This window comes from Pleurodeles waltl, chromosome 6 (assembly GCF_031143425.1).
Source record: "Pleurodeles waltl isolate 20211129_DDA chromosome 6, aPleWal1.hap1.20221129, whole genome shotgun sequence".
Classification (NCBI taxonomy): domain Eukaryota; kingdom Metazoa; phylum Chordata; class Amphibia; order Caudata; family Salamandridae; genus Pleurodeles; species Pleurodeles waltl.
The window spans coordinates 422,976,387-422,992,985 of record NC_090445.1 but is presented as its reverse complement, the minus strand read 5'-3'; the positions used below and the strand labels follow the sequence as shown (position 1 = coordinate 422,992,985).

Genomic DNA, 16,599 nt, shown 5'->3' with positions numbered 1-16,599 from the left:
AGGAACTCTGATGAGCTCTTGCATTCGTTATCTCCAGAATTCCCCAAAGCAGAGACCCTAAATAGCCAGAAAAGGAGGTTTGGCTACCTAGGAAGGAGGATAGGCTAGCAACACAGGTAAGAGCCTATCAGGAGTCTCTGATGTCACCTGCTGGCCCTGGCCACTCAGAGCAGTCCAGTGTGCCAGCAGCACCTCTGTTTCCAAGATGGCAGAGGTCTGGAGCACACTGGAGGAGCTCTGGGCACCTCCCCTGGGAGGTCCAGGTCAGGGGAGTGGTCACTCCCCTTTCCTTTGTCCAGTTTCGCAGGGCTGGGGGATCCCTGAACCGGTGTAGACTGGCTTATGCAGAGATGGGCACCATCTGTGCCCATCAAAGCATTTCCAGAGGCTGGGGGAGGCTACTCCTCCCCAGCCCTGACACCTTTTTCCAAAGGGAGAGGGTGTAACACCCTCTCTCTGAGGAAGTCCTTTGTTCTGCCTTCCTGGGCCAAGCCTGGCTGTACCCCAGGAGGGAAGAAACCTGTCTGAGGGGTTGGAAGCAGCAGCAGCTGCAGTGAAACCCCGGGAAAGGTAGTTTGGCAGTGCCCTGGTCTGTGCTAGAGACTCTGGGGATCATGGAATTGTCTCCCCAATGCCAGAATGGCATTGGGGTGACAATTCCATGATCTTAGACATGTTCCATGGCCATGTTCGGAGTTACCATTGTGACGCTATACATAGGTAGTGACCTATGTATAGTGCACGCGTGTAATGGTGTCCCCGCACTCACAAAGTCCGGGGAATTTGCCCTGAACAATGTGGAGGCACCTTGGCTAGTGCCAGGGTGCCCACACACTAAGTAACTTAGCACCCAACCTTTACCAGGTAAAGGTTAGACATATAGGTGACTTATAAGTTACTTAAGTGCAGTGGTAAATGGCTGTGAAATAACGTGGACGTTATTTCACTCAGGCTGCAGTGGCAGGCCTGTGTAAGAATTGTCAGAGCTCCTTATGGGTGGCAAAAGAAATGCTGCAATACAGAGAGTTCCTCCTAACTCTAGCCCATTACATTCCCTTGGCTGGACATCTAGGGCAAATTAAAACATGGTAAAGGCTTGTCCCCCTGTTTCATTGGCCTAGGATGTCAGAGGACACAAAAGATTTTTGTAAGTCCTGTGTCACCTGTCAACCCAGTGGCAAGACTGGTGGCACCCCAAAGGCTCCCCTTATTCCACTGCCTGTGGTTGGGGTTCCCTTTGAAAGGGTAGGGGTTGACATAGTTGGCCCCCTTGACCCTCCTACTGCTTCAGGCAATAGGTTTATCTTGGTGGTAGTGGACCATGCCACAAGATATCCTGAAGCAATTCCTCTAAGGACCACTACAGCTCCTGCAGTGGCAAAAGCCCTCCTGGGAATCTTTTCCAGGGTGGGTTTCCCAAAAGAGGTGGTATCAGACAGGGATAGCAACTTTATGTCCGCATACTTGAAGGCCATGTGGAAAGAATGTGGTGTAACATACAAATTTACCACACCTCATCATCCACAAACAAATGGACTGGTTGTGAGGTTTAACAAAACTCTCAAAGGAATGATAATGGGAGTCCCTAAAAAACTAAGGAGGAGATGGGATATCCTGTTACCTTGCCTCCTTTTTGCTTACAGGGAGGTACCCCAGAATTTGGGCACCCTGTAGGAGGTCCTCTAACACTTGTAAAGGAGGGTTGGGAACAACCTTTAAAAGCTCCTAAGCAAGACAAAGTGGACTATGTACTTGGCCTAAGATCCAGAATGGCTGAGTATATGAAAAAGGCCAGTAAAAACATTCAGGCCAGCCAAGAGCTCCAAAAGCAATGGCATGACCAGAAGGCTGTACTGATTCAGTACCAACCAGGACAGAAAGTGTGGGTCTTGGAGCCTGTGGCCCCAAGAGCACTCAAAGACAAATGGAGTGGACCCCACATTATTGTTGAAAAGAAGGGAGAAGTCACCTACTTAGTTGACTTGGGCACTGCCAGGAGTCCCCTTAGGGTGCTCCATGTCAATCGCCTAAAACCCTACTATGACAGGGCTGATCTCACCCTGCTCATGGCAACAGATGAAGGACAGGAAGAAGAGAGTGACCCTCTCCCTGATCTCTTCTCTTCCACAGAACAAGATGCTCTAGTGGAAGGTGTAGTTTTGGCAGATTGTCTTACTGCTGAGCAGAAAGACCACTGCATAAATCTCCTGGGTCAGTTTTCTGAACTCTTTTCTACTGTGCCAGGCACCACTTCTTGGTGTGAGCACACTATAGATACTGGCGACAGCATGCCTGTCAAAAGTAAGATCTATAGGCAGCCTGACCATGTCAGGGACTGCATAAAACAAGAGGTCCAGAAAATGCTTGAACTGGGAGTGGTTGAGCACTCTGAAAGTCCATGGGCCTCTCCTGTGGTACTTGTACCAAAGCCCCATTCCAAAGATGGGAAAAGGGAAATTAGATTTTGTGTAGACTACAGAGGTCTCAACCAGGTAACTAAAACTGATGCTCCCCCTATACCCAGGGCAGATGAGCTCATAGATACACTGGCATCTGCCAAGTATCTAAGCACCTTTGATTTGACTGCAGGGTACTGGCAGATCAAGTTATCAGAGGATGCTAAAGCAAAAACTGCATTTTCAACTATTGGAGGGCACTACCAATTCACAGTAATGCCCTTTGGTTTGAAAAATGCACCTGCCACTTTTCAGAGGTTGGTGAATACAGTCCTGCAAGGGTTGGAGGCTTTTAGTGCAGCATATCTAGATGATATGGCTGTCTTTAGCTCCACCTGGGATGATCACCTGGTCCACCTATGGAAAGTTTTGGAGGCCCTGCAAAAGGCAGGCCTCACTATCAAGGCTTCAAAGTGCCAGATAGGGCAGGGGAAAGTGGTTTATCTGGGACACCTTGTAGGTGGAGAACAGATTGCACCACTTCAGGGGAAACTCCAAACTATCATAGATTGGGTTCCCCCTACAACTCAGACCCAGGTGAGAGCCTTCTTAGGCCTCACTGGGTACTACAGGAGGTTCATAAAGAACTATGGCTCCATAGCAGTCCCTCTTAATGACCTCACTTCTAAGAAAATGCCTTAAAATGTATTATGGACAGCTAGCTGTCAGAAAGCTTTTGAGGAGCTGAAACAGGCCATGTGCACTGCACCTGTCCTAAAAAGCCCATGTTACTCCAATAAATTCATTGTTCAAACTGATGCATCTAAATTAGGGGTAGGGGCAATCTTATCACAACTCAATTCTGAGGGCCAGGATCAACCTGTTGCTTTTATCAGCAGGAGGTTGACCCCTAGAGAAAAGCGTTGGCCTGCCATAGAGAGGGAGGCCTTTGCTGTGGTCTGGACACTGAAGAAGTTGAGGCCATACCTGTTTGGCACTCACTTCATTGTTCAGACAGACCACAAACCTCTACTTTGGCTAAAACAAATGAAAGGTGAAAACCCTAAATTGTTGAGGTGATCCATATCTCTACAGGGAATGGACTATACAGTGGAACATAGACCTGGGAGTACCCACTCCAATGCAGATGGACTCTCCAGATATTTCCACTTAGACAATGAAGACTCATCAGGTCATGGCTAGTCTTATTGTCCTTTGTTTGGGGGGGGGGGTTGTGTAGGAAAGTACCATCTTGCCTGGCATGTTACCCCCATATTTCACTGTATATATGTTGTTTTAGTGTATGTGTCACTGGGACCCTACCAGCCAGGGCCCCAGTGCTCATAAGTGTGCCCTGTATGTGTTCCCTGTGTGATGACTAACTGTCTCACTGAGGCTCTGCTAACCGGAACCTCAGTGGTTATGCTCTCTCTTTGCTTTCCAAATTGTCAGACTAGTGACCAATTTCACCAATTCACATTGGCATACTGGAACACCCTTATAATTCCCTAGTATATGGTACTGAGGTACCCAGGGTATTGGGGTTCCAGGAGATCCCTATGGGCTGCAGCATTTCTTTTGCCACCCATAGGGAGCTCTGACAATTCTTACACAGGCCTGCCACTGCAGCCTGAGTGAAATAACGTCCACGTTATTTCACAGCCATTTACCACTGCACTTAAGTAACTTATAAGTCACCTATATGTCTAACCTTTACCTGGTAAAGGTTGGGTGCTAAGTTACTTAGTGTGTGGGCACCCTGGCACTAGCCAAGGTGCCCCCACATTGTTCAGGGCAAATTCCCCGGACTTTGTGAGTGCGGGGACACCATTAAACGCGTGCACTATACATAGGTCACTACCTATATATAGCGTCACAATGGTAACTCCGAACATGGCCATGTAACATGTCTAAGATCATGGAATTGTCATCCCAATGCCATTCTGGCATTGGGGAGACAATTCCATGATCCCCAGAGTCTCTAGCACAGACCAGGGTACTGCCAAACTACCTTTCCCGGGGTTTCACTGCAGCTGCTGCTGCTGCCAACCCCTTAGAACCCCAATACCCTGGGTACCTCAGTACCATATACTAGGGAATTATAAGGGTGTTCCAGTATGCCAATGTGAATTGGTGAAATTGGTCACTAGCCTGTTAGTGACAATTTGGAAAGCAAAGAGAGAGCATAACCACTGAGGTTCTGGTTAGCAGAGCCTCAGTGAGACAGTTAGTCATCACACAGGCAACACATACAGGGCACACTTATGAGCACTGGGGCCCTGGCTGGCAGGGTCCCAGTGACACATACACTAAAACAACATATATACAGTGAAATATGGGGGTAACATGCCAGGCAAGATGGTAATTTCCTACACACATTTGCTGTGCATTCAAAGACAGAAGTCAAATGTCAGGCTCTGTCTTCCAAGGCAGCTTGGTGTTGGTGTTTACTTTCCTTCCTCTGACTTCAAAGTGAGAGGATTTATGTAACAATCTTGTGGGTACTGGAAAAGAAAAAGGTTTTCCTAGCATAAGCCAAAATTTAAATGTCTGTAAATGTACAGTGCAAATATTACAAAATATATCAGAATTAGGGAAGCACAAACTAAGTCGTTTTTTTGTAATTCTGAAGTGTGGTGAAAACAAATATTTTAATACGTTCAAAACAAATCAGCACACTAGGTTAGGCCATTTCCATACATTATTGTTTGTGCTGTACAGAGTTTTATCAGTAAAACTATATGTGCAAATGTAATGGTAATTTAATTTGAAAATGTGCTGTCTGTAACGGCAGTGCGCTACCACACCATGCATACTCCACAATACACCACTCCACTCCTCATCATTCAACTCTACAACACTCTGCTCCCCTCTATAACTCTCCACTTTATGTCACTCTAACCCACCTCACTCTATGCCACTTTACAACACTTTACTCCACCACATTCAACTCCACTCTATGCCTGTCACACAGTGCAAGATTTACCTGAAGTGGTGCTATGGCAATCCCCTTGTAATGCTAAATCAAAAGTAGGGCTTTTTGCTTCTCCACAGGCCGCAACAGGATCCTGTTCCTTTAATCCCTCTGCTGTGGAGTTCAAGTGGGTGTTGCTGGAGCAACAGTCATTAAAAACTGACTGCTGCAAAGAAGAGAAGATGAGGACAATGGAAGAAGGTGCACATGGACAGGGCGCATCCGAGCGACACGCTCACTGAGGGAATCCCAAGGAAACCTGTGCCGCATCCACAAGGAGCTGAAGATGCTGATCGACCTGAGAGAGAGGAGGAGGTACACAGAAAGGCAGATGAAGAGGCTGTCCTGAGCTGCAGATCTAAGGAAGGAGCGACCCACTCTCACATGTGCGTGCTAGGTGGGGGGGGTGGGGTGGAGGGAGGAAACCACATAAGGAAACATCGTAATGGGCTGATCCTTGGCAGGCACACTATTAAATTATTGCTTCATCAACGACATCGCTGCCTGCACTGTGACCTGGAGACATGCACGTCGCACAGCCCCACTTCACACCACAGCCCTGGTCTCACTGACACCGCATGATGCCATCACCGAGCCGCTGCCTGCACCATGACCTGTGGGCACCACACATTGCATCGTCCTGCTTCGCACCGCAGCCCCGACACCATCCACACAAGCTCTCCGGACTTCGTCATCAGCCTGGAGTTCGTTCTACAGCGCATGAGACTTCAAAGGCCAGACGACCCTCGCACCAACATCTGGAACTGACACCGCACTCCGGATCTCATTGTGAGGATCATGATGCCTGACATTTCCAAGGTACTGTTTGCGGGTCTTCCCGACACCGTAGCTGGCTCGTGACACCGCAGCCAGCCTAAGCTGTTGGATTTGTTGTTCCCAACACCGTGATAGCCCTAGACGGAACTATTGATTTTTAAGTTAATTCCTGCAAAATTCATATCTTTATTACTGTATGTTGGATTTTTCTCGTTTTGATCTTCTTTTACACTGATAAATATTGGCTACTTTTCTAAAACTGGTGTGGTGTCCTTTTGTAGTGTTTTCACTGTATTACTGTGTTATGTGCAAATGCTTTACACATTGCTTCTGAGATAAGCCTGACTGCTTGTGCCAATCTACCAAGGGGGTGAGCAGGGGTTATCTGAGCTGGGTATCTCCCTTATTATGACTAGAGTGAGTGTCCCTACTTGGACAGGGTGCAAACCGACTGCGAATTAGAGACCCCATTTCTAACAGTATGCCTCAAGGATGCCTCCAAAATAAGGAAACAGATAAAGTATTGAATTCCCAAACTGGCCGAGTTTGAATCACCCAGCGTAATTAAATCCTATCATATGCATCATTTGCAAAAGAAGACATCTTAAGACAAAGGAATCTAATCACATCAAAACCAGGAGCACCAATTCCCTTCTACACAAGTAAGGTCAGAAACAGTCGGACTCACCAACGGAAGGAATGCACAGTAGGCTTCGTACTCAGAAAGGAACTGCTTGCCCTTTCTGATCCTGCAGCAGTCTTCAGTACGTAAAAGGAAAGTGTCTTGCACTGGAATGAGACTATCCCATCATTCACCCAACAAAGCGGAAGGAAACACAGGTGGTGTATTCGCACCCTTACCCCACCGAATGAGCCCCCACGGGGCTCCTGACTTCTGCAAGTTGTCACCAACGTGAATAATTAGCAGTGTGCGGTGGAGCGGAAGCACCTTTATAGTCTGCCCTTCCCCTTCGAGTCCTATAGGCACGCAGGTGATCGTGCCTGCTTATGGAAGTTATAGTTCTAATCCATCCCCGTAACTTACGTGCTATTCTTTCCGTCTTTTCACAATCCATGCCCCCAGAATGTTAACCACTCCACCAGATATTGGGATAAGGTTTGTCGCTTTGCAGAATTTGGTTATGTCTCCTGTCTTACATGCCACCTGTGTACTGACTTGTCTTTGCCCCTGCCCTTAACATGTACTAGTTGCTTGTCCCTGACAGTGTTCATAGTTCCTACATGTGTGACCCTATTGGCAGTTGTGAGAATGACACTCCACGTCACTCCACATAATGACATTCTATGCCACTTCACTCTCCACTCCACTCTTCCACACTTTACTCCACTCTATGCTCATCTCTACTTCTCTACACTCTATGACACTCTACTTTACTCCATTCCATGCCACTCCACTATGACACTCTACGGCATTCTTCTGCACTCCGCAACACTTGATTCAATCACACTCCACGCCACTCTATGTCATTCAACTCCATTCTAAGACAATCTACTCTATGGCATTTCACTACACTCTATGTCATTCTGTGACACTCCATGCCACTTCACCATACGGCACTTCACTTTACGCCACTCCATCCTACTCTACACTCTTTGACAACTTACGCCACTCTGCGCCTCTAAACTCTACATCCCTTCAATCTATGACGCTCTACTTCACTCCACTCTACACCACTCCACTCTACACCACTCCACTCCACAACACTCTACTCCACTTCACTCTTGACCACTTTACACCACTCCACTCTACGACTCTATGCCAGTGGTTCCCAACCTTTTGAGTCCTGAGGACCCCCACTAAATCACTACTGGAAGCCGGGGACTCCCCCAAGCAATTTGGACAATTTATATTTAAAACATTAAAACAGTCATTCGCAAAAAAATGACACAAATAAGTACACACCAAATAAATATTGGAATGACTAGAGATTTTATTATTTTATAATGAAAAAATATGCAAAAATCGAAAACTTAATGGGAAGGTTGGTGCTCCATCTCGGCGACTAACTTTTCAATGTTTAGTTATACTTCAGAAAGATGAATCCTGAGTTCAGATTCTACATTTCCCAAGCGATTTATGTATGTATTTTTTAGGTACATAAGATCTGAGAAAGCTTTTAAACATAAATATGGGGTGATGAAAACAAGTAAAACCTTAAGTGCCTATCATCTCTCCATAGCCCCTCTGTCACATCTATTTAATTTGTTTTATAGCACCTTTCATACCAGTGTAAAGTGTTGGAGCACTTTACATCACACACATACAGAGACAATGAATCATACGTGTATAAATCAGTGTATCGAAAATGTTACAAAAGGCAAAGAGGACTCCAAAGTGAAGGATTCACATGTCATCTATATAGGTAGGCATTTTCTAAGAGTGCTCGGTCTGGAGAACCACAAACTCAGGATTCAGAACATAACACAGTGGTTAGTGTTGACTTTAATAAGAATGTATTTCTAAGCAACCTTTTAGCAGCATCAGGATTATGAAAGACTGGGAAAAGAACATAACTTTCTAACTTGTACTATGAGGTTTACATGCAGCTCTTTGATGGCAGTTCATAGCTCACTGTGCCACATTATGATTGCAACTTATGAACGGCACAGTAACAAAAGAATCTCTGTGACAAAAGCAGTAACCCACTGTGCTATGCACACAAAATACTGTTCTTTGATATGCGTGATACATGTTCTTTGCAGCAGGCATACTAACCATCTGTGCTACATTAGATGACCCAAAACTGTCATGAGACAAACTCCCATCTCTCTACAGCAGATACATTAATCACCAGCGTAACCATGACACTTTTATTTATGCCGGAAAACTGCTGGATTTACAAGAAACATTGCAGTGCTTTTAAAATTGCTACACAAATGATTAGCAAATATAAAAAACCTCTATGTCTCTGTTGAGAGGCCCGCACTGAAGAAGTGCCTTCCTGCCGGCCCAGGCCGTGAGATGCCTGAAGACCCCATGGGAATGTGTCACTGAGCCCTGGGGGTCCACGGGCCACAAGTTGGGAACGGCTGCTCTGTGGTACTCTATGGCACTCTACTCAGCGACACTCCACTCTACATCACTTAATGGCACTCTAAGCCCTCATAGGATACTCCTCTATGTCACTGACTTTTAGCCAGGGTGAACAACCGCCATGTTTTGGTATGCTATGGCTAGAACACACTGGCAAAGCAATAGCTGTTGCATAGGTGAGACCGATTGGCTTTGGCAATGCTTGTTATTACATAAGACCCTGTCGGATAACTATACTAACTGCTCCCTGGACATGGTTGAGCCCATCCTATTTTATAGGGACCAAAATGAGACGAGATGATGAAGCATGCCACTAATAGAATGGGTGAGAGTCTACCTGACATAAATAAGGTTCTCTCCCCTGAGTCTACTATAAACTGCTACCCTTTTAGGATTCAGAGCAATGGAAATAGGTTATCAGATACCTGCATCTGCTAGACATCAATTATTGTAGTTGTCATCACCAGTTTCTTGCAAATTTCAAAACAACTTTTATATTTCATGCATTGTAGAGAGACCTTTTTACCTCATTGCCTCCCATTAGGTTATAAAGATGTTGTTGAAGCTCCAGGTCTACACTTTACATCTGTGTGGGACAGCTGTCAACGCTGCCAAGTTGCTGAGCCTTGTTCATGTGATCGTTTAGATTTGAGAATACCATATAAGCAAACGCATCTGGTTCAGACAGGAGACTCCCGTTTTTCAAAGCCACAAATTGCTCTATTCTAGCCATTTGAACCTGCGTTTGCTTCAATATAAAGCAACATGGAAAATACATTCCCCCGTTTTTTTCAAAAGCTCCCACTTTTCAGTTTTAAAATGTTGATATGTTTGGAATACTGTCACCCTTGCTCTGTCTAAAGGTGCTGACCAACTCCTCCCCATCAGCCTGGTAAGGTGTAAACCTTCCGCATGCAGTTGCACGCCTGGTTATGACCATGCTCGTCCTAGGATACTAGTGCAAAGGCCAGCCAACGCACCCTTTCACTCTATACACGCTGGCAAGTCCCGGAAGGAGTGTGCGCATGCCAGCATGAGCCGCATCTCGTCTGCCGCTCGTGTGAAAGTTAACATCACAAGTTCCTGCACTTCTTTTTCGATTTTTACCACTATGTCGTAATATTATAAAGTATCAATGACGCATTGCAGAGCGCTCACAGCGCATAAAGCTAAACACATTTCCTGACTGAACATTCGTTAACAAACATGGTGGCTGCACAACGACACATGGGTAACGCGGACGCTCTTCCGCCACTCTCCTTGGTGTTGAACTCGATGATTGGTCGATAAGTTCCGGCTTAGCTTCTGGTTGTGCTGCGTGCTGACGTTCAGTGAGCGGGCTCTATATAAACGATGCCTACAGCTGCATCTGTCAGTGTTCCGGGCGGGCTGCTATGGAGCTGTGGTGTTCGGAGGGAGCCGCCCGGCCTCCCCGCGCCGTCCCTGACCCCCGGCTGCTACGGGACGGGCGGGTCCTGCGGAACCTCCTACAGCTGGAAGAGCGTTACAGCCCGGCCACGACTTACTTCCAGTGCGTACAGCGCGAGCTCCGGCCGCGCATGCGCAGAATGCTGGCTTTCTGGATGTTGGAGGTGAGGGGGGGTATTAAAACCACAGGGGTAACGTACCCCTGAAGCCAACTCTGACACCATAAAAGGAAAGACCACACCACGCTCCAAAATTCAGAGGGCGATGCCACCCAAAACCGGAACTCTCCACACTGCCGCAAATCCTTCGAAACTCTGGCTCACACCCACTCCGAACACCCACACCCAAAGTCCAGTGACTGACTCAGAAGGCCATCGATCCGTTGAACCTGTCAGGCTCCGAAGTCGCAGAATGTGACATTGCAAACATAGGGAGTACAACCCCGAAACTGTGTTCTATCACTGTAAAAAGGGAGACGGCGTGACGCCTCCAAAATCGAGGACTAATCGTACGGTAAAGCGCCACAAACCAGACAGTATTCTAAAGCAATATGCTGGAAGCTTTTGTCAGTGACCACTGACCTCCATAAAACTAGTTGCTAGAACCCCCAAAACCAATAATTGGCTACGCACAAGTAGAGACATCTGTCACTGCAAATACACGTGCAGAAGGTAATAACATTTAAAAACCAGATACTGTTTTAATCTCAAAAATACAAACTAATACAGGCAAGTAACTTGAAACCAGACTTGCACCCCAAACCTAAGTTATGTACCTCGACAAACAGAATGCTGCGTGCTCCACTGAGCTGGATAAAACTAAGCGGGAAACGCTGCAAGGACAGTTGGAATGCATCCAGAATCTTTTGCCGGGAAATACACTGTAATAACTCAACCAGATGAATATCCCCTTTTACTGGGTAGAGGGTAGAGGTACCACTTTTCTCAGTAGGGTGCTCAGAAATATGGCAATTTCCATTGGGGAGCGGATGTTGCTGTTTCTTTTGGATTCTGCCACAGTTTCTCATCTGAAGTGGGGTGTTTTGTCGCTGTACCTCAGTTTTACGCATGAGGATATTGTGTGTGTGTGTGGTTTTTATTTTCCGAACTTTGAGTCAGTGGAACGCTGTGGTTGGGGTCAAAACTGAAACGACGGGGCTAGTCAAACACCTGCTTAACGCCAGGTTAGACTCGCAGGATAGTGCGCTTTACGAATAAACATAACTTGGATAAAAAGCCTTATAAAGTAATTACATTTATGCTGTAAACCCCCAACTCTGGTTAGTTTACTCTTCTCATTTGCCTTCGAGCTCTATAAAGGCCCTGGTTTAAGGTGTATCACGTGTCCTTCCTCTGATGGTGCATATCCACCCCTAACTGTTCTGTGAACAATCTGCTCTTAATGGGGCCCCAAGCGCCCTATCTTCATTACTGGTGCCTTAAATGCATTCCACCCCTTTACTTGGTTCGTGATAGAAGTTCCCCAAACAATAGGGTGACTAGACGTCCCGGATTTCCCCGGACAGTCCCAGTTTTAGGGAACTGCCTCGGTGTCCCGACGCTTCTATTAATTTTAAATCAATGTCCTGGTTTTTGGGACAAATGTCAGATCATCTAGGGAAGCATAAATTAAAGACGCCTACAAAGTATGAAATAATGAAAGTAACTTATCTGTTACTGTCAGACAGCACAGTCCTCTGTCTGCTTCCAGCAGAGAAACTGAGTGAGGAGCAGAGGTGGGTTGGGGGAGCAGGGTGGGAGGTCAATCCACAGCTAATTTTATATATGTAGTCTTCTATGTGTGTGTGTAGATAGATAGATATACGCACATGTATAGGCACACATTCACAAAGCTATGCAAAAAAAAAAGGGACAGGCCTGATCTAAAAGTGCGAGTAAAGTCTTTAGTTCTTCTTTTACATCTGACCTGTCCCGGTTTTTTGCTCCTCAAAGTCTGGTCACCCTACCCAAACACCAGTAATTTAAGTGATGGGAAAAAATAAGTGTAGGTCCCACCCCGCCCCATCCCAAAAAAAAAAAAATAAGGAGCGGTCGACTGGGAAACTCTTTGGGATGGAGATAAAGGCAGTACAAGGGGCAAGGTTGTTGACTTCTCCAAACTTTGATGCAAGATATCTGCGTACATTGTAAGAATGTCAGATGAATTGATCTGAGTTATTAAATAAATAACCATTATATTGTACTTACTAATATTTTTACAACTGAAAATGAACCCTTTTTAGTGATGTTAGACTAACAAAACGTAAGAGTTAAACTTTTTTTTTTTTTTTTTTTTTTTTTTTTTTTTTTTTACCCCAAGTTAAGACTTTGCTTTGTGTGAATCAACCCACTTTTCTGCTGCCAACCCTTCGTCCTTGCCCTTTACAGGTTAATAAAACTGGTGGTAGCCTTGTGAGTGCCTTTTTTTTTTCTCTAAAAGCTTGTCTCCACTAAGCTAAACCTGCTGCATCATGTGTTGACCATGTTAATCTTCTCTTAAATAAATTGACATCACAAAATGTAAACAATTTCCTAACAGTCAATTAAGTGTCCTTTGCCAGGAAATGAAAAGCACTTGCATACACCCAGCTCTGAAGTTTCTGTAGTGCTGCTGCAACTTCACTAAGTGAACATTTTTGCTGACCATCACACTACGTCACGCTTACTCCTCGTCACGCTTACTCCTGTTACAGTGTATGATGGCCTCTCTTGGTTTCGGTTTGCCTTTTCTCCCAGCCACAATCCTTTCTAGACATTCACGCAGGGAGCCAATTTCTCCCACGCTCATGGCGGCCGTGGCGCTTTGAATTGACTTGCTTATGCCAACTGTTTTACTTTTCATTTTCAATGTATGTGGCACGAAAAGTTCAGTTAGGAATTCACAACGCTAATAGCTCTGAGTCAAGCAAACGCGAGACCCATTACATTGAAATGCTTATTAACTTATGCTGCCAAGAAACGAGGTGTAATTACTTCTGCTGAATACATAAGAAACAGGAACTTGGTTGGTCTGGAAATGAAGGAGGCAGACTATTAGCATACATGTACTCTACAGACTAAAAAAAAAAAAGTCAAAATACATTTTCTCCCTTAGACACACACTCAAACTCAGTCACAACCTCCCTTCCTTAAACATCTATTTCTTACTCTCTGAAACGTTTCACTCCTAAACCACTTTACTTTCTCAGTTATAACCCAAAAAATAATTAAATAACCTATTTCAGAATTTGTGAATGTTTCATTTGTTCTTGGTTCAGTATTTTTGTGTACCGGTTGAGGTTTAAATCATACAAGTTGCATAGGCTTGCGTCCCCGGATTCTGGTAGTGATTCAGTAGAGCTCCACAGAAGACAAAACGTTTAGAAACTGGTTAATAATTGAGTGAGATGAGTTTGAAAGAGGAGGGTGTAAATGGATGTTATGTAAGACAGCGGGCTTGTATGAGAATGTGAAAAAAGAAAAGTGATAGGGAAGGCTTCAAGAGAGAATCATGGCAAATGGAGTTATAATTCAGTGGGGGTCCCCAGGACGCAGTAATTGTAACGTGGGGTCCACTGAAGTCAAGAGGTTGGTAACCACTGCACTGGTACATTTTTTTAAAGTTAGTTTTGGACCTTTTTTTCTTTTAGCTTAATCCAGAAATAAATTGGTGTAAATGGTCGGGATTTACTTCCAAACAAATAAATTTACTGATGGGCTGCCATTTCCAACGGTTTAAAGAGTGAAAGCTAGAAAGCTGTATTACCCAGAACGATGCGTCCCACACATGGAACAACTGCAACAGCCACCACCTCTCTACCCCCACTACTAAGGTCCAAAGATTAAAGAAACACCTTGCAGCCACACCCTCCCCAGATAACTTCCACTGCACCACAAGCAGATCACTGTGCTCTGGTGAAAAGGGCTACTGTAATGTGCTCTTGTACCAACTTTGCCCAGGCTTCCATGTGATTGAAAGGCACACTTGAACCCGCACACAATGTGTTGAAGGTGCTGCTTGCGGTAGGAGTTGAGCGCAGCAGCACCTGCCTCAAAGCCGGGACATCGAATACCTGTGCGATCCTTATCAGAGGAAGTTCTGGTACCCAAGGTGAGAAAATAAAATGCCAGTACTCGGTATCAGTGAATAATGCCCCATTTGAAGCTCTGTTCCTCACCTAACTAGCACTTGAAGCACATTTCTTCCCCTGGCACCTGCAGTGTCCACTCCTTACGGGTTCTTGCAGTTCTCTTCCTCTGTTACAGGCTTTCTTGTGTACAGTTTCTCTACTGATGGACTGGTGCCAGAAATGCCCCCCCCCCTTTTTTTTTTTTCCCTTTTTCTTTCTTCTGGTGTCTGAAATACCTTACTTGTTTGTTAGTGCCTTATGTCCTTCCTTAGTAGGGCTGAAGACTCACTCTTTAATGCTGTGTAAAGGTGCCCTCCAGCCCCTTATTGGAGCTTTAAGTACCACCCTTTCTTAGCAATACTGGAATTCCTCCCCCTTTCCTGGCACGTTTCTTGATTCCTCACCATCCTTACAGGGGTTTGTAATTGCTTCTTTCCTATTCGTGCCTGAAGTCCTCCCCCCCCGCCTTTTTTCAGTTGCCTGTATTTCTATCCATACCTTTTTACTGGTGCCAGATCGTTGTCTTTCCTCACTTGTTCCTCTACGGCCCTGCCATCCATACTGTAATCTGAATTAACCGTCTCTGCCTGAATTGCCCCTCATTAACTGTTCCAGAAATTAACCTTCCTCTTACGTGCACTTCCAGTGCCTCCTCTCTGACATGCACTATAAATTCTTGCTCCTTTGTACTTTTGCCTCAAATGGTACCCCATCCCTCTCCCCGTGTATGCCTTAAATCAGCTAATCCCTCTTCGCTGGTGCCGGAATGCCCTTCCGTTTCTGGTACATCCTTCCGATCCTCGCGTCTCCACTGCTCCCAGCTTTCTAGGTGACTGAAGTGCTGCCATCCTTACTGGCATTTGCGGTGCCCTGGTCCCTTCTTTCAGGGTCGAACGTGCAAGTGCTCTAGCCTGCTGTAATCTCAGTGGGCTTTTAACCTCACCCACCGCATGCCCATCAGTTTTGTTGGTTCGTGGGCTTGCCTTTTAAAAATCGCTTGATTTTTATTTGTGAAAGGCATGCATACGTCATGCCTTTTCCGGTGTTTAGCCCTCCTCGAGCGCACCAGCCAACTACTGAAAACCTAAAACACTCCATGGTTTCTGGACTACTTTTTCTTTTTATTTCCTAAGCAGCGCGATCTTGCTGCACATTTGCCAGTACGTTTATGGCGTGGCGCTTTAAATCTGGTTTCTTATGTAAAACTATTACTTTTCATTTTGTGACTATGAATGTCCGGTTAGGACTTTACAACGGTAATAGCTCTGAGTCCAGCAAATGCCAGACCCATTGCATTGCAAATGCTTGTTCTGCATGCACCGGTCCCTTTCTGGCGACAACCGTACTCTCACCTTCCCTACTGGTGTTTGCTTACAGTGCTCCGTCTTTACAGATTTCTCTGCTGCTCTCTGTCTGAAGTCATCTGCTGTGTCAAACCCTTCTCCTTACTGCTGAAGGATGCGTCCAGTCCTTACCACCTTACTGGTCCCTAAAGAACCCCACTTGAGCCGCTACTGAGGGCAGGAAGGGCTCCACCCCTCCTCACTGCTGCCCGAAGTGGAGTATCCTGCCAGAATGTTAAATAATTGCTCCACACCCTTACCGCTGCTGCTTACATAGCCACCACGCCTCAGCAGAACCCCTTCCTCGACTAGTGCTTCCAGTTCCATTTCCACTTCATATTTGTGCTTTTATACGTGTATCCTCCTTTCTTGACTGCCTCACCCGTATCTCTTTACTCCTTAATGATGCTTAAACAGCTGTCTCCCTTACCGTTTGAGGTGGCCCTCTACCCCTCTGATGCTCAAGCTGGCAACCCTCCTTGCTCTCCTTCACCCATCTTGTGCCTCCAGTTTTCTTA

At 45.7% G+C, this 16,599-nt stretch overlaps 1 protein-coding gene across 1 annotated transcript in view; it reads left to right on the top strand.

The window, feature by feature from the left end:
- The first annotated feature begins 8,151 nt into the window (after positions 1–8,151).
- CCND3 (cyclin D3) overlaps positions 8,152–16,599 on the top strand; it is a 97,866-nt gene continuing 89,418 nt past the window's right edge. The window contains exon 1 of the mRNA XM_069238419.1: positions 8,152–10,794. Within this exon, the coding sequence (XP_069094520.1) occupies positions 10,597–10,794 (198 nt within the window). The 5' untranslated portion in view covers positions 8,152–10,596. The remainder of the gene's footprint in view (positions 10,795–16,599) is intronic.